This window comes from Staurois parvus, unplaced genomic scaffold (genome assembly GCF_062004578.1).
Source record: "Staurois parvus isolate SC_StPar_1 unplaced genomic scaffold, SC_StPar_1.0 ptg003232l, whole genome shotgun sequence".
In the NCBI taxonomy this organism is placed as follows: domain Eukaryota; kingdom Metazoa; phylum Chordata; class Amphibia; order Anura; family Ranidae; genus Staurois; species Staurois parvus.
The window spans coordinates 1-23200 of NW_028321028.1; the positions used below are offsets into that span (position 1 = coordinate 1).

General features: G+C 49.2%; 2 protein-coding genes across 2 annotated transcripts; both read right to left on the reverse strand.

Annotated features, from left to right (window-relative positions):
* Positions 1–132: 132 nt before the first annotated feature.
* Positions 133–22974, reverse strand: LOC149428455 (beta-1,3-galactosyltransferase 5-like). Its single transcript, XM_089667380.1, has 2 exons — positions 22416–22974; positions 133–2192 (listed from the first exon to the last, which is right to left on the reverse strand). The coding sequence occupies exons 1-2, from the start codon at positions 22972–22974 to the stop codon at positions 1735–1737; spliced, it is 1017 nt and encodes a 338-aa protein (XP_089523506.1). The 3' UTR covers positions 133–1734.
* On the reverse strand, positions 6268–13713 carry LOC149428456 (uncharacterized). Its single transcript, XM_089667383.1, has 4 exons — positions 13509–13713; positions 11242–12465; positions 10020–10145; positions 6268–6350 (listed from the first exon to the last, which is right to left on the reverse strand). The coding sequence occupies exons 1-4, from the start codon at positions 13711–13713 to the stop codon at positions 6268–6270; spliced, it is 1638 nt and encodes a 545-aa protein (XP_089523509.1).
* Positions 22975–23200: the final 226 nt, after the last annotated feature.

Sequence of the window (23200 nt, forward strand, 5' to 3'; positions counted from 1 at the left end):
GCGGCAAGCAGTTAACAATAATACATAAATGTCATATCAGTTTTAGCTTATAAATAAATTAAAAAGCATCCAATATTTCCAAATTTCCAGAAGTTTCATGGTTCCTGATACACTGAAAGCTAGTCTTATTTTTTTTTTTTACCAACTTGGCCTGCACAATGTGGTCATTGAGTAAGTTTTTGTAGGCTTACACTTTCCTTCGTGACCTCTCTCCACATTTTTCCATATTGACCCTGTCAACCACCAGGGCGCTTGGAAACTACAGGTATCAAAATCCAGCCCCCAAATCATTCTGCAGGGTTAGGTTGGAGGCCAGGAGTAGGAAGCCCAGATACACATCATCCAATGGGAAGACAGGGATATCCTGAGTATTCTGGTAAAGGAGAGGGAATGAGGCTCCTGGCAAGAGCACCCCCTGCTGGACAGAACATAAGAGTATTGGGAATTTGGATAGCGGGACCTTGAGAAGTGGTATTTGGATTAATGGAGGACATTATTAATTAGTCTTATATTTTCGGAGCAGCTTGGCTCATGCATTGTGGTCATTTGATAGCAGCTTTTGTAGACTCACATTTTGCCTCTTGGGTTTGTCGTTGGACAGGGTTAGGTTGGCAGCCAGGATCAGGAAGCCTAGGCACACATAATCCAAAGGGAACACAGGAATTTCCTGGGAAGCCCAGTAGAGGAGTGGGGCTGAGGCTCCAGAGAATAGAAATCCTCCACTGGACAGGAATTAAGAGCATTAGGAATTTTGAAATGGGGCCTTGAGACTTGGCGGTTGGAATAATGGAGGACATCGATAATTGATCTTATTCTTGGACCAGCTTGGCCCACGCATTGTGGTCATTTGATAGCGGCTTTTGTAGGCTCACACTTTGCCTCTTGGACCTCTCTCTACATTCCTCTAAAATTCTCCATTTCAACTCTGTGAACCACCAGGGTTTCCTGAAAGCTGCAGGCATCAAATGCAACCCCCAAACGTAAAGTCATTCGTCATTGGACAGGGTTAGGTTGGCAGCCAGGATCAGGAACCCTAGACACACATCATCCAAAGTGAAGACAGGGATGACTGTAGTAGAGAACAAAAAACAGAGCGCACCAACCTTGCGCATTACCTCAGTAAACAATTAGTAGATTTATTGATATAGAAAATATACTCACAAGAGTAGCAATATAACAAGCATATCAAATCCCTGAGAGGAGTCACTGGATTAGGAGACACGTGCGAATCCCATAATTAGGGGAGACTCTCAGGATGAAGTTGACGCGTTTCGAATGGGGGCTCCCTTCTTCATCAGAACTAACCAGACTAAGAGAGCCCTCCTCAATAAATAGTTCACATCTATGTGTGAGCCTTCCCAAGGTTGGTGCACTCTGTTTTTTTGTTCTCTACTAAAGTCCATATCGAACTTCCCCAGATTCGCATTAGAGCTGCACAACCTTTGATCGGTCCTGGAGAAACTTCCATATATCATACTTTATATTGGTCCATCTACAGATCTGGGTCCCCGGGCACAGGAGGTGTTGTATCTGTGTTACTGAAGACAGGGATGTCCTGGGAAGCCTGGCAGAGAAGTGGTGCTGAGGGTCTTGAGAATAGAAATCCACCACTGGACAGGAAATAAGAGAATTAGGCATTTGGAAACAGGGAACTTGAGACTTGCTGTTTAGAAAAATAAAGAAGTTTGATAATTGATCCTATTTATTTGGACCAGCTTGGCCCACGCATTGTGGTCATTTGCTAGTGGCTTTTGTAGGCCCACAGTTAGCCTCTTGGACCTTTCTCCATATTTCTCTTAAATTATCCATTTCGACGCTGTGAACCACCAGGGCTTCCTGAAAGGTGCAGGCATCAAATTGCAGTCCCCAAACATAAAAGCGCTTTTCATCCCGCAGGGTTAGGTTGCTGGCCAGGATCAGAAAGCCTAGATACACATCATCCAAAGGGAAGACTGGGATTTCCTGGGAAGCCTGGTAGAGGAGTGGGACTACAGCTCCTGGGAAGAGAAATCCCCCACCAGACAGGAAATAAGGGTATTTAGGGTTTGGAAACAGAGCCTCTGAGACTTGGTATTTGGCGTAACGGAGGACGACAGCGTGATGCTGCACCGCGCCATGTAGTGAACGTGGGGTTCCATATTCCTTCATGTATCGTACCAGTGCAGCAGGATTCACAAATTCATCATCGTCACCTGAAAGATATCAATTATATTCATACGTTTAAATATCGAAAAAATCGGAGTGTTTTGTAAATCATTAAAGCTCAACCCGGAATTGTTTTCTATTATTACTGCTGTATCACATATACTGTATAAGGTTGCATGGTGGTGGGCCTTAACACTGGGTTGTCTCATAGATAATTCCAAGGGGGGTCTGCTGTTCTGTGCTGGGAGCAGCTCCCCGCCACCTTTTATGATTGAGAGCAGGTGAGACAGGCTCCCAGTCATGTGGCTATTCCAACAGCCAATTACAGTGATCCCATATTCAGGAACTCCGCCTCCAGGTATTAAAGGGGTTCTTAAGGCTCAAGGTTAAAGGTAACAAACCTATTTGCAGCAGGCCCCCCAGCCTCCCTAATACTTACCTGAGCCCAATCTCCATCCAGCGATGTGCACGAGATCCCCGGCCATTGATTCCCACTGCTATCAATCACAGCCAGTGAGCGAGTGAGAAGGGAGAGCGGCGGGGCCAAATTGCGCTCTGTGTGCGAATGGACATGCAGAGCAGCAGCTCGAGAGTAAGCCTGCTTGGGTGCCCCCATTGCAGGCTGCTAGTTATGGGGCACTAGGCAAGAGGGAGGGGCCAGGAGTGCAAGCGGGAGATCCGAGAACAGGAGGTTTGGGGCTGCTCTGTGCAAAACCATTACACAGAGCAGGCAAGTATGACAAGTTTGGTTTTTTTAATTGCCTTTAATACCACTTTAAGATCCACTTACAGGTGCAACTCAAGAAATTAGAATATCGTGGAAAAGTTGATTTATTTCAGTGCAGCAACTTAAAAGGTGAAACTAATATATGAGACTCATTACATGCAAAGCAAGATAGTTCAAGCTGTGATTTGTCATCATTGTGATGATTATGGCTTACAGCTCATGAAAACCCCAAATCCACAATCTCAGAAAATGAGAATATTCCATGCAATCAATAAAACACGGATTGTACATAGAACAATATCGGACCTCTGAAAAGTAGAAGCTGCATATGTACTCAGTACTTGGTTTTGGCCCCTTTTGCAGCAATTACTGCCTCAATGCGGCGTGGCATGGAAGCTATCAGCCTGTGGCACTGCTGAGGTGTTATGGAAGACCAGGATGCTTCAATAGCGGCCTTCAGCTCTTCTGCATCGTTCGGTCTCATGTCTCATCTTTCTCTTGGCAATGCCCCATAGATTCTCTATGGGGTTCAGGTCAGGCGAGTTTGCTGGCCAATCAAGCACAGTAATCCCACGGTCATTGAACCAGGTTTTGGTGCTTTTGGCAGTGTGGGCGGTGCCAAGTCCTGCTGGAAAATGAAGTCAGCATCCCCATAAAGTTCATCTGCGGAAGGAAGCATGAAGTGCTCCAAAGTCTCCTGGTAGACGGCTGCGTTGACCCTGGACTTAATGAAGTACAGTGGACCAACACCAGCAGATGACATGGCTCCCCAAATCAACACAGACTGTGGAAACTTCACACTGGACTTCAAGCATCTTGCAGTGTGTGCCTCTCTATTCTTCCTCCATACTCGGGGTCTTTGGGCCTCTCCATTCTTCCTCCATACTCGGGGTCCTTGGGCCTCTCCATTCTTCCTCCATACTCGGGGTCCTTGGGCCTCTCCATTCTTCCTCCATACTCGGGGTCCTTGGGCCTCTCCCTTCTTCCTCCATACTCGGGGTCCTTGGGCCTCTCCATTCTTCCTCCATACTCGGGGTCCTTGGGCCTCTCCATTCTTCCTCCATACTCGGGGTCCTTGGGCCTCTCCATTCTTCCTCCATACTCGGGGTCCTTGGGCCTCTCCCTTCTTCCTCCATACTCGGGGTCCTTGGGCCTCTCCATTCTTCCTCCATACTCGGGGTCCTTGGGCCTCTCCATTCTTCCTCCATACTCGGGGTCCTTGGGCCTCCTCCATTCTTCCTCCATACTCGGGGTCCTTGGGCCTCTCCATTCTTCCTCCATACTCGGGGTCCTTGGGCCTCTCCATTCTTCCTCCATACTCTGGGTCCTTGGTTTCCAAATGAGATGCAAAAGTTGCTCTCATCAGAAAAGAGGACTTTGGACCACTGAGCAACAGACCAGGTCCGTTTGTCTTTAGCCCAGGTAAGACGCTTTCTGACGCTGTTTGTTGTTCAGGAGCGGCTTGACAAGCGGAATACGACATTTGAAGCCCATGTCCAGGATCCGTCTGTGTATGGTGGCTCTTGTGGTGGCCTCAGTCCACTCCTTGTGAAAGTCCCCAACACTTTTGAATGGCCTTTTGCTGACAATCCTCTCCAGGCCTGCGGTCATCCCTGTTGCTTGTGCACCTTTTTCTTCCACACTTTTCCCTTCCACATAACGTTCTATTAATGTGCTTTGATACAGCACTTTGGGAACATCCAACTTCTTTTGCAATTACCTTCTGAGGCTTTTCCCTCCTTATGGAGGGTGTCAATGATGGTGTCAGGTCAGCAGTCTTTCCCATGATTGTGGTTCCTACTGAACCAGACTGAGACCATTTAAAGGCTCAGGAACCCTTTGCAGGTGTTATGGCTTGTGAAATGATCCTAAAAATGGATCTCCTTATATATAAAGTTCAAACAGAAATATGGACCAGGATCAATGATGTGTAAATCATATATAAATTAATATTTAGGTGCTCAGGTAACACAGGAGTCCGGTAACCGTGCAGTAACGATAAGCAATGCGCACTCACCGGATGCGCATAATAATTGCGCTTTTGTGTGTAAAAAATCCGGATGTCATCTGGTAATGGGTGATCTCTCCTCTGTAAGAGATGAGGCTGGAATGGGTGGTCCTTTTTCCGTGGGGGTCGCCCTGTGTGCTCCTGGTGGTTGGTGTCCCTCTGGGAAAGCAGGGTTCCACTGTGTGGTAGTAGCCCATCCAAGGAAATCTATATATAGGCTAAAACACTCCCCCAGGGGGAAACAGGAATACTTCCATAGTGTAGTAAGTCATAGAAACTTTATTGTGATGCATCAAGGTATAAACCACAAATCAGTAGTTGCAGACAGTATTTCTGAGAAACTAACCGTCTGGTGTATCTGAAGACGTGCTGGAGCACGATACACATCAGGAGGAGCCACGCCGTGACGTCACGCCGCCGGAGCAACGTGGAGCTCCAGGGGCCATCTTAATACACCAGACAGTTCTCAGAAATACTGTCTGCAACTCCTGATTTGTGGTTTATACCTTGATGCATCACAATAAAAGTTTCTACCTGGTGGTTGGGACACCAACCACCAGGAGCACACAGGGCGACCCCCACTGAAAAAGGACCACCCATTCCAGCCTCATAACTTACAGAGGAGAGATCACCCATTACCAGATGACATCCGGATTTTTTACACACAAAAGCGCAATCATTATGCGCGTCCGGTGAGTGCGCATTGCTTATCGTTACTGTACGGTTACCGGACTCCTGTGTCACCTGAGCACCTAAATATTAATTTATATATGATTTACACATCATTGATCCTGGTCCATATTTCTGTTTGAACTTTATATAGAAGGAGATCCATTTAGGATCTATTCACATATATTTATTACATTGACTCAATATTTCATTGTTTATTTATTTGTTGATACTATAGCGCTGCACTTTTATATACATTATTGTTTTTTAGGGTGATATTGGTTACCTTTTTGTGCTTAGTGGCTTGTCCTTTCTTATATTAAGGTGCTTTTACTATTTTCCCTTTATAGGTGTTATGGCTGAATGAGCTGATTAGAATGGGACACTTTGAGCCGAGAATATTCCACCTTTTCACAATATTCTCATTTTCTGAGATTGTGGATTTGGGGTTTTCATGAGCTGGAAGCCATAATCATCACAATGATGACAAATCACGGCTGGAACTATCTTGCTTTGCATGTAACGAGTCTCATATATTAGTTTCACCTTTTAAGTTGCTGCACTGAAATAAATGAACTTTTGCACCATATTCTAATATTTTGAGTTTCACCTGTAAATGTCCCACGAGAGATTACGTCAAGGGATTGCAGTGGGGCCTCCCACATTGCAAGGGTTATATTATCTATAAGTCTAGGGGGAGAGGAATAAGCTGTAGTATTTACTGTTCTCCGCACTCCGCTGGGCTCCGGCACTCTCCACCTTTCTCTGATGCTGCAGGTTGTGGGTGGACCCATGCCATACCTGTACAATAAAAGGACTTTTGCTCTTGCATTATATGAAAACATCATAGAGTGTAATGACTGTTTGGCCAGTACTCTCTAAAAAGAAGAGACTTTGGGATGGGGGGGGGGGGGGTGTTGGGTGGGCGTGCAACTGGTGGAAGCCTGCCAGATGGTGGAATATGCTAAGTATTACAGCTAATTCCTCTATCCCTGGACTTATAGAGCACTTAACTCTTGTAAAGTGGGATATGGGGATTTAAGAAATAAATAGATCAGCACCTTTTAAAATAAAAAACAAACAATCTAGCTGAAATACCTACCTCTTGTCTCTTGCTGTCCCATGAAGATTCTAAGCTTCATACTTCTTCTGCCGGTCCTCTTCTAGGTTGAATGATACCCAGTGACACTCAACCTACTTCCTGACGGTCCTCTTCTAGGTTGAATGGCACCCAATGCCATCGACCTACTTCCTGTGGGCATCATGGACACACACTATGGTTATGGTACTGGTTTCAGCAATACTGTACAGAACGTTGCTCATACTTCATTCAGTGAGGGTCATTCCATTTAGGAGTAAGTACCCCCCACTATTGAAGGAAAGAGTGGAAAGAAGAGCAACCCATTCATCACATGACCAGAGAGGAGATGCTGGAAAAAAAGTACATACTGTATATATATATATATATATATATACACGCTATGTTGCCAAAAATATTGGGCCGCCGGCCTTCCCACGCATGTGAACTTTAATGGCCTCCCAGTCTTAGTCCGTAGGGTTCAATATTGAGTTGGCCCCGCCTTTGCACCTATAACAGCTTCAACTCTTCTGGGAAGGCCGTCCACAAGGTTTAGAGGGTGTCTATGGGAAGGTTGGACCATTCTTCCAGAAGCACAGTTGTCAGGTCAGGCACTGATGTCGGGGGAGGAGGCCTGGCTCGCAGTATCCGCTCTAATTCATCATAAAGGTGTTCTATGGGGTTGAGGTCAGGACTCTGTGCAGGACAGTCAAGTTCCTCCACCCCAAACTGGCTCCTCCATGTCTTTATGGACCTTGCTTTGTGCACTGGTGGGCAGTCATGTTGGAACAGGAAGGGGCCATCCCCAAACTCTTCCCACAAAGTTGGGAGCATGAAATTGTCCAAAATGTCTTGGTATGCTGACAACTTTGGAGTTCCCTTCTCTGGAACTAGGGGGCCAAGCCCAACCCCTGAAAAACAACTCCACACTATAATCCCCCCTCCACCAAACTTTGCACATGGCACAATGCAGTCAGGCAAGTACCGTTCTCCTGGCAACTGCCAAACCCAGACACGTGCATCGGATTACCACTCCAGAGAACACGTCTCCGCTGCTCTAGAGTCCAGTGGCGGCGTGCTTTACACCACGGCATCCGATGCTTTGCATTGCACTTGGTGATGTATGGCTTGGATGCAGCTGCACGGCCATGGAAACCCATTCCATGAAGCTCTCTACACACTGTTGTTGGGCTCATCTGAAGGCCACACCAAGTTTGGAGGTCTTTAGCTATTGACTCTGCAGACAGTTGGCGACTTCTGCGCACTGTGCACTTCAGCATGCCCTGACCCCGCCCTGTCATGTGACGGGGCCTACCACTTGGTGGCTGAGGTGCTGTTGTTCCCAGTGGCTTCCACTTTGTTATAATCCCACTAACAGTTGAGCGTGGAATATTTAGTAGCCAGGAAATGTCACGGATGGACTTATTGCCCAGGTGGCCACCTATCACGGGACCACGCTGGGAGTCACTGAGCTCCTGAGAGCGACCCATTCTTTCACCAATGTTTGTAGAAGCAGTCTGCATGCCTAGGGGCTTGATTGTATACACCTGTGTCCATGGAGGGGATTGGAACACCTGAATCACATGATATGGAGGGGATTGGAACACCTGAATCACATGACATGGAGGGGATTGGAACACCTGAATCACATGATTTGTGATATCTCCCATCTATGGTGCGATTGTTGTTTATGTATGCGTGCGGGACCGATGTGTGAGTTCTCCTTTGTGTGTGAGCACAGGGGATGGGGGTCCTTTTAAATTTAATTAATTAATTTATTTTTACACTGTCTAATTTTGATCACCTTTTACCCTGTGACAGTAATAGGCAGTGATAGGTCCTCCTTCCTGAGAGATCTGAAGATCTCCTCCACCCTTCAAAGATATGGATCATACCAAGATTGGTTTGATTCGATGCTTTTTTTCAAACCACTAAGAATTTGTTTACCTCCGGCGAAGCCAGAAGTGAGGAAATGCTCGTTGCTTCCGGTTTCTTAGACCATAGAGATGATCCGGTCTCAGATCAGCTCTATGGTCAGCACTCGGGTTTCCCAGTGGAACGTTTAGCCGCTAGGATTGCTTATACGGCTGAAAAAACAATACCGGGATGATGCCTGCAGCTGCAGAGGTGCCCTTCTCAAGGGCATCGAGAGGACCATCCAGTTGCATGGCCAACCTCAGCCATGACTAATGCACCATAGATAGGCTTGTCCACTCCTACTTCCACCATTACCTATCCATACCACTCCACCCCCCTTTACCAGATAAACTTTACAAAAAACATGACACCATTTGGAGTAAATGGCCAACATGGCCTTTTATTAACAACTTCACATTTTAACATACATCAACCGTTCCTTAACGGAAACCAAAGAATTGTTGTTGGTCTTCAAAGGCACCCACAAACGATCCAAAATGCACCTGCGGACAACCCTATACACTAGGCCTCCAGCCGCAACCAACCAGCTCGGAGACAACCATATCGTCCGCAGTGCAGCACCACCACCTTCCAGTTAAACCTTGGTTAACTGGGAATATCCACCGGGCCCCCCATACCACGGATGGGGTCCCACACCATTGTTTTTCCTTCCAAGATGAGAACCGCCTCCAAAGACCAACAACCGCCACAGCACGCTGGGTAAGCCCTTACCCATGCGTGCCACGCCACAAACGAACCGCCCGTAGTATGCCGTCCTGCAGCTCCAGGGACCACAAATCCGTGCCCACCGCATTCAAATGCACTCCATCACTGCGAAGATACCGCCAAGTATGCACCTCCAACTCCACATGCCGGACCACCAACCATCCATTGCGACTAAAAAAGCGCCCCACCTCCCGGTTGACCTTAATCCTGGCCTTGTTGAGCCGCTCCACCGACCGCGCCAAGAAGTGCGGGCGACCATGTCAGACCACACCACCACCATCCCCGGAAACTCCCGCCGCAACTGAAGAAAATCCAGCTTGACATCCCGAACCAGCTCCCGCATGGACCTACCCCCCAAATCGTTGCCACCCGCGTGAATCACCAACACATCCGGCGGTCTATCCAGCCCCGCAAAACGCCGCACCTCTGGCACGACACGACTCCACAACATGCCCGGCACACCTAACCAGCGGACACAAACCTCCCTTCTATCCAACCCCAGCTGCCTGCCATTGGGCCGAACATCCGCCCGCCTGGCCCCCCAAAACACATACGAGTGACCCAGGATCCACACCAGGCACACCTCTCCACCTGAAAGAAAAGAAACAATACCGCCAGAACAATACAGCACCGGGACAGAACCGCAACTACCACCCACAACCCAAACAAACCAAAACACAGGACCACCCACTAATCCCGCAACAAATGCGGCCGAACGTACAGGCGAAATCTCTGGGAATCCCACCTACCAATGCGCTTCACCACATCCTCCGACAGCCCCCACCTGGCCACCTCCGTAGCAGCCCCGATCCGAAACGAGTGCGAAGCATACAAAGACGCATCTAAACCAGCAGCCGTCAAACACCGGCGAAAAACTGCCACAAATTGAAAACGCGTTAAAGGGGATCCATCAATGTGCCTGAAAAAGGACCCCCGCCCCCCAGGGCGACGGGACAAAAATTCCCGAACCGCCTGAACCGGGCACACCAGTGAACCCGGAACAGTGAAAAAACGCACCTTCGCACCCCTGCCCAATTGATCCGTCTTAGACCGACGAACAAGCACCTCCACCCAGTCACCGGAGCACACAACCTCCTCCACCAACAACCCCCCAAGAACCAACTTGGACGGACTAACGAGCTCCCCAATCCGCAACGCCCCAAAAAAGGCCACCGCAAAGGCAGCCCAAAATAAACCCACCTCAACATCCGAAGAACACACAGTCCGCAAATGCTCAAACAAAGACCCAAACAATTCGAACGACACTGGGCGACGAGAATCCCTACAACGATGAGCCCTCCGATAACCCCACAGAGCCTGGCGAACCCAAAAATCTTTAGTGAAATCCCGACACCCTTGTAACTTAAAGAAAAACGCCAATCCCGCCAGTCGGCGATCCACTGCGGACGCCGACACCCCCCACTCCAAACTCCGTGCCACGAAGTACAACACTGCCACACGCACCTCCGGCCCCCAGGGGTCAATAGCGGCCAATCGCAACAAATCCATCCACTCCCGCCAGACCGTAGAGCAAGCGGACCAAGTCACCTCACTCACCGACCGCCGGATCCAGCCCGCAATGACTCCAAGGCAATCTCCCACAGCCAGTCGGGTGTTGCTCCGCCGCCGGCGCCAACTCTCGGAATTTGTCCCACTGAAAACGAGACAAAGCGTCAGCTAAGGTGTTGTCAACCCCAGGGAGATGTACCGCATGGAGAAAAACATTCAGCTGCAAGCAACGCAACACTAAGTGGCGAAGCAGGGCCACCACCGGTCGGGAAGAAGCTGAGACCCTATTGATGACCTGAACCACCCCCAAATTATCACAGTGAAAACGCACCTTTTGATTCCGAAAATTCTCCCCCCAAACCTCAACCGCCAATACCACTGGAAAAAGTTCCAACAGCACTAAGTTACTGAGAAAACCTGCCTCCCGCCAGGAAGCCGGCCATGAGGCCGCACTCCACCGACCCCGGAAAAAGGCCCCGTATCCCGCAGAAGCCGCTGCGTCCGTGAACAGTTCCAAGTCAAAATTACTAACCGGGCCAGACATCCAAAGTGCCCGCCCGTTGAAAGAATCCAAAAAGGTGTTCCACAACTGCAAATCCTCCCGATGCTCCCGAGTCAGCCGAATGAAATGAAAAGGGGAGGCAATTCCCGCCGGCGCCGCCGCCAACCGGCGGCAGAACACCCGACCCATCGGCAGGATCCGACAAGCGAAATTAAGTTTTCCCAACAATGACTGCAAGGGCCGCAGCTGAATTTTACGCTTCCCCTGAACCGCGCAAATTTCACCCTGAAGGGCCAACAGCTTCTCTGCAGGCAGCCGGCACTCCATTGCGCCAGAATCCAAAACGATGCCCAAGAAAGTCATCACCGAAGCCGGACCCTCCGTCTTATCAGCCGCCAAAGGAACCCCGAAACGGTCAGCAACGTGCTGCAACGTAGCAAGCAAGACCGCGCACACCCCGGAAGCCGGCGGACCCACGCAAAGAAAATCATCCAAATAATGGATGACCGAATTCACCCCCGAAACATCCCGAACCACCCATTCCACGAACGAACTGAACTTTTCAAACAACGCACAAGAGATCGAACGCCCCATGGGCAAACACCTATCAACGTAAAACCCGCCCTGCCAACGGCAACCCAAAAAACGAAAACTGTCCGGATGAACCGGCAACAGCCGGAACGCCGACTCAATGTCGGACTTCGCCATGAGTGCACCGCGCCCATACCGACGAACCCAGAACACTGCCGCATCAAAGGACGTGTAAGACACCGAACACAACTCCGGATCTATAGCGTCATTCACCGAACCCCCCTTAGGGAAGGACAGGTGGTGAATTAACCGAAACGCATTCGGCTCCTTCTTAGGCACAACCCCCAAGGGAGAAACCACCAGATCCCCAAACGGAGCACAAGTAAACGGACCACCCATACGACCCAACCCCACTGCCTTCCGCAACTTAGCCGAAACCACTTCAGCATGCTGCAAGGCCGACCGTAAATTCCGAGCTAAAGGGGGGACCAAAGTCAAAGTACAGGGGATGCGAAAACCCTCCGAAAAACCAGCCGCCAGCAGGACCGCTGCAGCCCGATCAGGATATCTATTTAAGAAAGGCCCCATCCTTTCCACCCGCACCGGCGTCGTCCCTCTTACCCGCAGGCTCTCCGGGAGGGCCTCTACCCCGCCTGAAACAGCGCGAGAAAGGGTGGGAGCCACCGCACCCGGAACACTCGTGCCTAAACCGGCAGGACCCTCCAAAACGACAAGTGCCCTCCTGGAACTGCCAGCAGAAACCCCTACGCTTGGCGGCCGATTGTCCCGGGGAAAACGAACCACCGGCCCCGCCCTGAAAAAACGGACCAGGGGCCCTCGGCGGCGCCATGAGCCGCATCCAGAGGCCAATGTCCTTATGGTCCCAACGCAACGACAGGCGAACAGCCCTCCGCTGCCTAAACTGCTCATCATACCGCAGCCACGCAGACCCACCGTAAACCCTGTGAGCCTCACTAATGGCGTCCAGGTAACAGAACAATGCCAAGCAATGCTCCGGAGCTTTCTCCCCAATGACACTGGCCATGATTGCGAAAGCCTGCAACCAATTCGCAAAAGTACGGGGGATAAGCCGAAAACGTCGCCGCTCCGCATCCTCCCTTCTACCGTCATCAACCCGGGACCCATCGAACGGAAAACGCTCCAAAGGCAAGAGCGTGAATATGTCCACATACTCCCCTTTCCAAATTTGTTCCCGCACGGCCGACTGCAAATGCGCACCCAAGGGGCCCTAAAAACACACATACACTTCCCCCTTCGCAGAGTCCGCCACGCCGACAGGTCCCGACACCCCCGAACCCTCCCCCAAAACCGCGGAAGGAACCGCAGAGCCCATAACCCCAGACTCCGCAGTAACCACCCCAGTCCCAGAACTAATTGTAGAAGAGACCCCCAGGCCCGCACCACCCCGCTGTCCTGTCCAGGAACCGCGAGCCCGTCCCCACCGGCCGGCGGGAGCCACGCAGAAGCAAGCCCAGGGGTCCCAACACCACCCCACTCCAGCCGCCGCAACAAGTCCCGCAAACCGGAAATCACCTCCCCGAGACCCCCCCTAAACCGCACAGGGGAACGCCAACGAACACCGCCGAGGCCGCACCCACCGGGGCGGCCTGACCTCCCCCCAGCAGATCCCGCAACACCGAAGAAAGGGAGACAGACACAGGAACAGAGAACTCACTAGGCTGCCCAGGAGATGCCCCATCAGCCGCGCGCTCCCGCTCCACCGATGAAGAGCGGCGAGCCGTCGCCCCTGCATCGGGTTCCGACAGCTCGCCCTCCGACCTCTCGTCCACCGCTCGACGTCCTGATGGCCTCCCGGTCCCAGGAGCCACGGGTCCCGCAGGGTTGTGCCGCTCCGGACTCCGCCTCTGGGCACCAGCCATGCCTGTCGCCGGCCCTGGGCTCCGTCCTGCAGCACTCCCAGCTGTGCTCCGCCCAGCGCTGCACCTCTTCCTCCGTCCTTCTGGAGCCCCAGCTCCCGACTGTCCAGGGGGCCCACCAGCCACATCAGGGGACAGCCCAGCAGCCGCAGCTGACCTCCTCCCACGCCGAGCTCCCTCCCTGACAGACACCCTGTCAGCGGAGGAGCCGGTCCCAGTGCTCACTTCTCCTTCTCTGCGCCGTGCGGGCGGGGGGGGAGGGGTTACCCCGCGGAACCCCGCCCGCCGAGCTCACTCCGCGGCGTCCTCCTCGCCGTGCGGGTGGGGGGGAGGGGCCACTCGGCGAAACTCTGCCCGCCGAGCTCCGCCATCGCCGGGGATTCCTCCCGGCACCTCCGCTAGCAGAGGCAAGTGAGCGCCCTGCCAGCGGGGCCGGAGGGTCCCGAGGGGGGCTCCCATTGCGGCGCTGAGCTCCAGGGGGTGGGGCCGGACTGAAGCGCTCCGGAGGCCTAGACCTCTGAGCACGTGGGCGCACCCGCCCCCCCTGCTGCTGGTGACAAGCCCGGGTCTCCCAACAGATCAGAGACCCGGCCCTGCAACCAGCCCATACCTCTATCTTCTGCTGCCACCCGCAGCTGTGCAACAATGTCCTCCATGCCGCAGGTCTGATAGGAGGGGGAATTTCAGGACCAAGCTCACATGAAGCTCTGGTCCTTGCACACGTCCAGCTCCACTGACGCCCCTTCCGCAGAACCCCCCACCCTAAGGTGCCACAGGCCCCTCCTACACTCCACATCTGCCAATCCTATAATTCCCCAATCGATTCCCCACCCCCTGGAGCTAAATTTAACCCTTTCCGTTCCCTACACCACTCTGGGCCTAGTCATGTATGCCCTGCGCTATTTCCATTCTTCCCTATTCGCTACGGGCATTTCTAACAAGAGAGGACAACCTTGGTCATTTAAACCTTATTTTGGTTAATGGTCCCTTAAAAGTCCCTTCCACCCATAGCTCCTCCGTATGTTAACCTTCAATGAGGTGACAACAGCACAAGCACATAGGATTCTATTTACAGGTGAAACTCGAAAAATTTGAATATCGTGCAAAAGGTAATTTATTTCAGTAATGCAACTTAATGCGGACACAGTACAGGAGATGACCAGAGACTGCAGACAGTACAGGAGATGACCAGAGACTGCGGACACAGTACAGGGGATGACCAGAGACTGCGGACACAGTACAGGAGATGACCAGAGACTGCGGACACAGTACAGGAGATGACCAGAGACTGCGGACATAGTACAGGAGATGACCAGAGACTGCGGACACAGTACAGGGGATGACCAGAGACTGCGGACACAGTACAGGGGATGACCAGAGACTGCGGACACAGTACAGGAGATGACCAGAGACTGCAGACACAGTACAGGAGATGACCAGAGACTGCGGACACAGTACAGGAGATGACCAGAGACTGCGGACACAGTACAGGAGATGACCAGAGACTGCGGACACAGTACAGGAGATGACCAGAGACTGCGGACATAGTACAGGAGATGACCAGAGACTGCGGACATAGTACAGGAGATGACCAGAGACTGTGGACACAGTACAGGAGATGACCAGAGACTGCGGAAACAGTACAGGGGATGACCAGAGACTGCGGACACAGTACAGGGGATGACCAGAGACTGCGGACACAGTACAGGAGATGACCAGAGACTGCGGACACAGTACAGGAGATGACCAGAGACTGCGGACACAGTACAGGAGATGACCAGAGACTGCGGACACAGTACAGGAGATGACCAGAGACTGCGGACACAGTACAGGAGATGACCAGAGACTGCGGACACAGTACGGGGATGACCAGAGACTGCGGACACAGTACGGGGATGACCGGAGACTGAGGACACAGTACAGGGGATGACCGGAGACTGCGGACACAGTACAGGAGATGACCGGAGACTGCGGACACAGTACAGGAGATGACCAGAGACTGCGGACACAGTACAGGAGATGACCAGAGACTGCGGACACAGTACAGGAGATGACCAGAGACTGCGGACACAGTACAGGAGATGACCAGAGACTGCGGACACAGTACAGGAGATGACTGTGGACATAGTACAGGAGATGACCAGAGACTGCGGACACAGTACAGGGATGATCAGAGACTGCGGACACAGTACAGGAGATGACCAGAGACTGCGGACACAGTACAGGAGATGACCAGAGACTGCGGACACAGTACAGGAGATGACCAGAGACTGCAGACAGTACAGGGGATGACCAGAGACTGTGGACCTTTGGGGAGGGAGGGGGAGCGGGTACCTGAATTTGACAGGTACCCGCTCCCACTTCCGCAGAGTTGTCCTCCCTTTAGTGTGGGCACCCGGCTGTGACAGCCAGGTGCCCACTGCGCATGCGCGAGAAGCGCTGCGCTTTGTGAATGGCCATTCTGGTTATCTCCTCTACAGTCATGCAACACTGTACCTGTATGAATTTTTTTTTTTTTTTTTTATTCAAATATTTATTAAATTTTCACATTTATAATTACATATAAAAAGAGAAAGGAAAAAAGAAAAAAAGAAAAAAAAACAGGGGAACATGAAAGAAGAGCATAATGCATTTCATCTACATTCTCATATAATATTTTTACTCTTATTTTCTTTCTGTTACCTCCTTTTTCTTCCTTTCCCTTCCCTCTACCCTTATGCCCTACCCCATCCCTCCTCCCTCCCACTCTGCATTTTTCTCTTACTTCCATCTATATAAAATTAAGAATCTTCTCCTGGCATTTCTTCATATATATTCCTATGGTGTACAAAATCTTCCCATTTTTCCCATCTCCTGTTATATATCTCCATCTTATCTTCCTGGGTATAGTATAGTTTCTCCATCCTACTAATCTGATTTACTCTTTCTACCCAATCCTTCTCTTTCGGAACTTCCAAGCTATGCCAGAATTTGGGTATCAACCCCTTCGCTGCGTTCACAAAGTACCATATACCCGAGTTTTTATATTTATTCACTGGTAAATCTGTTTTATGTAGTAAACACACTTGTGGGTCTAATCCTATCTTTATTCCTGAGATTTTCTCAATTAAGTTGACTGTTATCTTCCAAAAATTTTGTATCCTTGGGCACTCCCACCAGATGTGAAACCATGTACCAATCTTTCCACAACCACGCCAACACTCTTGTGTTTTCTCTATATCTATTTTGTGCTCTAGAATTGGTGTAATGTGCCATCTTACTAAACTTTTATAGTTTACCTCCACCTCTCTCATACTAGTGTTCTCGTGCGTGAGTCTATATATCTTCCTCTGTTTATCCTCATCTATCTCCACTCCTAAATCCCTTTCCCATTTTTCTATATAGCTTGGTTTTAATTCCGTAGCTAACTCGGTAAGAATTTTATAAATTTTTGCCGTGCCCCGTTTTCCGTCTCCCCGTGATTCCAGTAACCTCTCAAACATGTTCCACTCCTTTCTCCCTCTTATGGGTTTCGGAAGACTCTCAACAAAGTGATTTAATTGGTGATATTTCCACTCATCAATCTTAATAAAAAGTTCCCTTCCACTCTTTTTTAAGTCTTTCAATGTTTTCAACTTCTTTCCGTCCATAATATCTCTTAGTTGAATGTCTTCCTTTTTAATCCATTTTCCCATACTCCCTTCAATACCTGGTGGGAAGTATTCTATATTCCTTAGTGACATTAATTGTGAATTAAAATCCCAGTGCATATACTTGTGTAAATTATCCCAAACCCTTAAAACGTTCAATGTAAACACGCTCGTGGTTTCTTTTAAACCTCTATATTGTGTTGGTGCCCATATGTTTCTACTCAGGTCAACTCCGCTCAAGTCATTCTCTATCTTTACCCATCTTTTCCCCCTTTTATTGTGTGTCCAATCATAAATTCTTGCTAAAACTACAGCATTATAGTATCTCCCAAAGTCTGGCACTCCCAGTCCCCCTCTCTCTTTTCGTCTACTTATCAAATCATACGATATTCTAGGTTTTTTATTTTTCCATATAAATTTTGTTATCATCCTTTTAATTTCTTTAAAAAATGCTTCTGGGAGTTTTATTGGGATCATTTGATATTTATACAAAACTTTGGGTACAATTATCATTTTTATCAGATTTATTCGTCCTAACCAGGAAGGGATTCCTCCTCCCAATTTCTTCAGTTCCTCCTTAATCTCGTTTAAAAGGGAAATATAATTTAATTTATACAATTTTGAATATGAAGCAGAAAGTTTGACTCCTAAATATTTTATCTCTCTATCTCTCCATGTAAAAGGGAATTCTTTTTTTATCTTTTCTTTCTCACCATTCGGGAGATTTATATTCAAGATCTCAGTTTTTGTCAGGTTGATTTTTAGGTTTGATATTTCTCCATATTCCTTTAAGCTTTTCATTAAATTCGGGAGTGTTATCCTAGGATTACCCACATAGAACAACAGATCGTCTGCAAAAGCTGCCACCTTATGTTCCGTTTCCCCTATTTGTATTCCCTTTATATCTGCATTCCTCCTAATTGTTTCTAGTAAGGGTTCCAATGTTAACACATACAACAAAGGGGACAGTGGACATCCCTGTCTAGTGCCATTTGACATCCTTATAGGTGCCGATTTTTCACCATTGACCAAAATAACCGCGGATGGCATTTTATACAATTTTCCTATCCATTCCCTCATTCTACTACCTACCCCCATGATCTCTAGGGTGTCCATCATAAAGCTCCAGTTTACTCTATCAAAAGCTTTTTCAGCGTCGATCGAGAGAATCACTGCCGGGGTTTTCCCTTTCTTAGCTTTCTGGATCAACAACAGAGTTCTAATTCCGTTATCTCTACTGTATGAATTTTTTACCATTTTTTTTTGAGACAGATAAAGCTTTATTTTGATGGTATTTATTCACCGCTGGGATTTTAATTTTTTTTTGCTATGTAAATGAAAAAGTCAAACATTTTTGAAAAAAAGTTTTTTTCTTATAAAAGTTTGCAAATAAATAATATTTCATTATAAATCTTGGCCAAAATTTATTCCGTTATCTTTTTAGTAAAAATAAATAAGCCAAATTAGTTTATAACCAAAAATTATAGTTTTTAAACATTTTTTTTTACATTTTTATTTTATTTTTTTTATATTATTATGTTTTTTTTTGTATACTGTCACCCTAGCAGTACAGTGTCACCATATAGGATGTAAAAGCAATCATTTCTCTTTCTCTCTGTCTGCATTCTTGCAGCCATTGAGAAATACTGTGAGAGCTGTGATTGGTCACACCTTGTCACATGGTACAAGGCTGTTGTGAATAGCCCTGTACCATGTGACCTCTGTGATCATTCACAGATTTCACACGTAGTAAGCAATGATGTCACAAGTGCCACCTTGCTTACTACTTTGCATGTGATCACTGATTGGCCAATCAGTGATCACATGATCGAGACCTTGTACAGAGGTCCCGTCCGACGATCGGTGTTTCACTGTGTCCTGAAGACACAGCGGGCACCGGATCGCGGTGCTGCGCGCTCCCAGGGAGTGCGCACAAGCAGGGTGCAGGGAGGCCGTTTATAAACAGCCACTCACCCCTGCACTGCCACCATCCGACCGTTTATATACAACAGCCGGACAGGAGGTGGTTAAGTTGCATTACTGAAATAAATTAACTTTTGCACGATATTCTAATTTTTCGAGTTTAACCTGTATATCACAAATTGTCTGTCGGAATATTTCCTGCTTTTGCACAGCCATCATGAACAATCCCCGTGTCTGGTCTGTTTATTTCCTATGTTCATCGGCTCCACCTAGTGGCCATAATACAGTATTTTCCTGAAACAGCTCAGTTAATGTGAAGGGGGGCTTCTACTGCTGTGAAGCTAATTTCATCAAGGCAGTTGTGTGCCAGTTGTCTCAGGCTCGGGTTAAGTTTTTGGTTTGTAGATTGACAACTGAACAAAGTTTGAGAAACGCTGTTTTAGCCTTTCTTGACTTTAAACTATGTAGCAGTAAGAAGCCAACAAGCAGGGCCGTCTTTAATATTGATTGGACCCTGGGCAAACATTTTCTTGGGCTCCCCCATAAAACTTCACTCTCCACCTGCTCTGAGACATACAATAAATAGCAGCTAAACTCAAAATCAATCTATTGCAACAGATCAGGCAGCAATTGTAATTGATTGCTGGAGGTTACTGCACATCATTACTGCTCACTAACTGGTTGCTAGAGGTTACAGCTCACATTATGGCTCACTGAGTAGTTACTAGAGGTTACAGCACATGATTTCTGCTTGCTGATTGTTTGCTAGAGGTTACTGCACATCATTACTGCTCACTGACTGGTTGCTAGAGGTTACAGCTCACATTACGGCTCTGTTAGGTTCCTACTAGTGGTAGTCTCTATCGCTCCACAGACCGGAATCCCCCAAGGCGCGGAATCTAAGCCCCAACCTGCTTGTTCACCAGGGCACCCGCGATTGCAGCGGCGCTCGCGCATGCACACTCGCAATCGCGGACTCGAGCCTGGCACCAATCAGGGTGCAGGGCGGCCGTATGGTTCTTTTAGGTTCCTACCAGTGGTAGCCTGTAGTGCTCCACAGACCGGAATCCCCCAAGGCGCGGAATCTAAGCCCCAACCTGCTTGTTCACCAGGGCCCCTGATGGTGGGGATGGTCTTGGAGCAGGCCGAGACCAGGTCGCAGCCCCTGGGTTCACCCAGCTGCGGTAGAAGCACTGCTGGAGGTGTGTAGCAGGTGAGAGTCTGACATGAGGAGGTAACAAGAGCAGCGTCGGGCAGGCCGGGTCGGTAACGGTGGTGGCGGCGTGGTACAAAATCAGCAGGCAGAGGGATAAAAGGCAAATCAGGGTCCGGCAGGGTTGGCAACAAGGCAATCTACAATGCAGGAACTCAGGATACAGGTAAGACCATACGGCAACTAAACACAGCCCTGACCTGTTGTAAATAGGGCGCCCTGATTTTCTGTCTGTCTCCTGTTCTGATCCTTGGCTTGTCTGACCATTCTCCTGCTTAACCCCGCACGTTCTGATCTCCTGTTACCGACCCCGGCTTGTGACCTGTTTATCCCTCTGCCTGCTGATTTTGTACCACGCCGCCACCATTGTTACCGACCCGGCCTGCCCGACGCTGCTCCTGTTACCTCCTCACGTCAGACTCTCACCTGCTACACACCTCCAGCGGTGCTTCTACCGCAGCTGGGTGAACCCAGGGGCTGCGACCTGGTCTCGGCCTGCTCCAAGTCCATCCCCACCATCAAGGGCCCTGGTGAACAAGCAGGTTTGAGCTTAGATTCCACGCCCTGGGGGATTCCGGTCTGTGGAGCGCTAGAGGCTACCACTGGTAGGAACCTAACAGAACCATACGGCCGCCCTGTGCCCTGATTGGTGCCAGGCTCGAGTCCGCGATCGCGAGTGCGCATGCGCTGCTGCAATCGCGGGTGCCCTGGTCTCAATGCTCGCACGCTAGTGCAGCCGGGCACACCGCGCATGCGCAGACTCGTGCGCGATCGCGGCCAGCTCTGGGGTCCCTGACAGGCTCACTGATTAGTTGCGAGAGGTTAAAGCACATGATTTCTGCTTGCTGATTGTTTGCTAGAGGTTACTGCACATCATTACTGCTCACTGATTGGTTGCTAGAGGTTTCTGCACATCATTACCACTCACTGATAGCCAACAGCCAGTTAGAGGTTACTGAACATCATTACGGCTCACCCATTAGTTTCTATTGGTTACTGCACATCCTTACCACTCACTGATTGGTTGCTAGAGGTTACAGCACGTCATCCTCACTGCCTGAACACCATGGAATGAGAAAGTTAGGGGACCCACCAAGGGGGAATTTACACTGCCAACAAGAATGATCATTTTTTTCTTCATTCTATCTGTAAGTTGCAAGATGTACACTTTAACCCTCCCTGCCCAGCCCTGCATCCTTTTGGTTGTGTCTTTTTGTCTAGGGGGCAGGAAGGACTGCCTGATCACATGACTGCTGTGATTCGCTGTCACAGTAGTCACATGATTAGAAGCCTTCCGCACCAGCTCATTACTGGAGACCAGGCGCTGTCTTGGATGGCTCGGTCATTGTGCTGGAAGCATGCACCGAAACCTCAGCCGTCCATGGATGCATCCAGTACCTGTATTGCCCCCTTACCCCCAAGTCCTATCCCGATCCAGCTCTGTGCCCATCTGCAGCGGCTCTCTCTACTCTACTGTGGAGCTGTTGGCTCACTCTGCTGCCAATCCAATCTTGTGAGCAGAGAGTGAGCTGCGAGGTTGAGCCACACTGTGTGCGTCAATAGACACACACAGCCTGGCTCTGGATCGGGACAGCAGGTGTGCCACCATAGGGATTGCCTTCCTATAGTGGCACAACGAGAAGAGGAGGAGCCAAGAGTAGGAGACCCCAGAGGAGGAAGAACCAAGAGCACTAGTGGGGGACCCCAGAAGAAAAGGTCCGAGGCTGCTCTTTGCAAAACCATTTCACACAGCAGGTGAGTATAAATTTTTTTTACAAATGCTTTACCGCAACAGGTGGTAATGCAATGGACAGGAACGGACAATTTCAGATGGGCTTTAGGTGGCTTCAACTATTTTAGGAACTCAGCAGCCCTTTTTCGTATAATTTTTGCTCACATTTTTAAATCTCACCGACCTTCGCAACTCAATTACATCTTACCTTTGAATATGTAGCCTACATGGGACATATTAAAGTGCAGCCACTCCAGGAAGCACCTCTCCTTCAGAGATAGGTTGTGATGGTCCTCCATAAAGTCCCACTGCAAGATATCATTATACTCCTCACTCTCCTTCTTCATCAAGCTCATGCAGCCAACACAGTCAACCTGAGCCATCAAGAAGACCGGCCTCACCCTGTAGCCCTCGATCACCACTTCCCTGGCCCATGTCTGCCTTAGTGCGCACCTCCGGTCAGTGGACAATGGGTTGGACTTGACCGCCAGAAGTAGTAGGGGTTCAGGAGTCAGCTCTGACTGCGGGGAAAGGAGAACCGAACAACTATAATTCTGCAGGTGAGGGAACTCCCTCAGGAACAAAGAAAAATTGAGGTGATAGGTGTAAGTCGCATCTCGAAGGGTCACTGAATGCCGCAGAGGTCGAAGCGAGTTTTCTTGGGTGCTCTGGTCCATGGTGGGGCGCTTCAGCATTCTTTTTGCAATAAAAAAAATTACAAAGATAGATAGGCAGATCTGGACCAAAAATAACATCCGAAACTTCATGCTGGCCTGAAAAAACGGATCAGAAAATACTTTGTAACTAAAGCACATCGAGTCAATTTATAAAAACAATTTGCTGTCATGAATACATTTTTATATGATAGCCAGCTCCATCTAGTGGCTATAATGTGAAATTTCCCAAAATACCTCAATCAGGAAAATTCTACTGTATGCCACTAGATGGTAGCAGATTTTTTGTATTGTTCAAGGGATTCAAACAATTTATTGT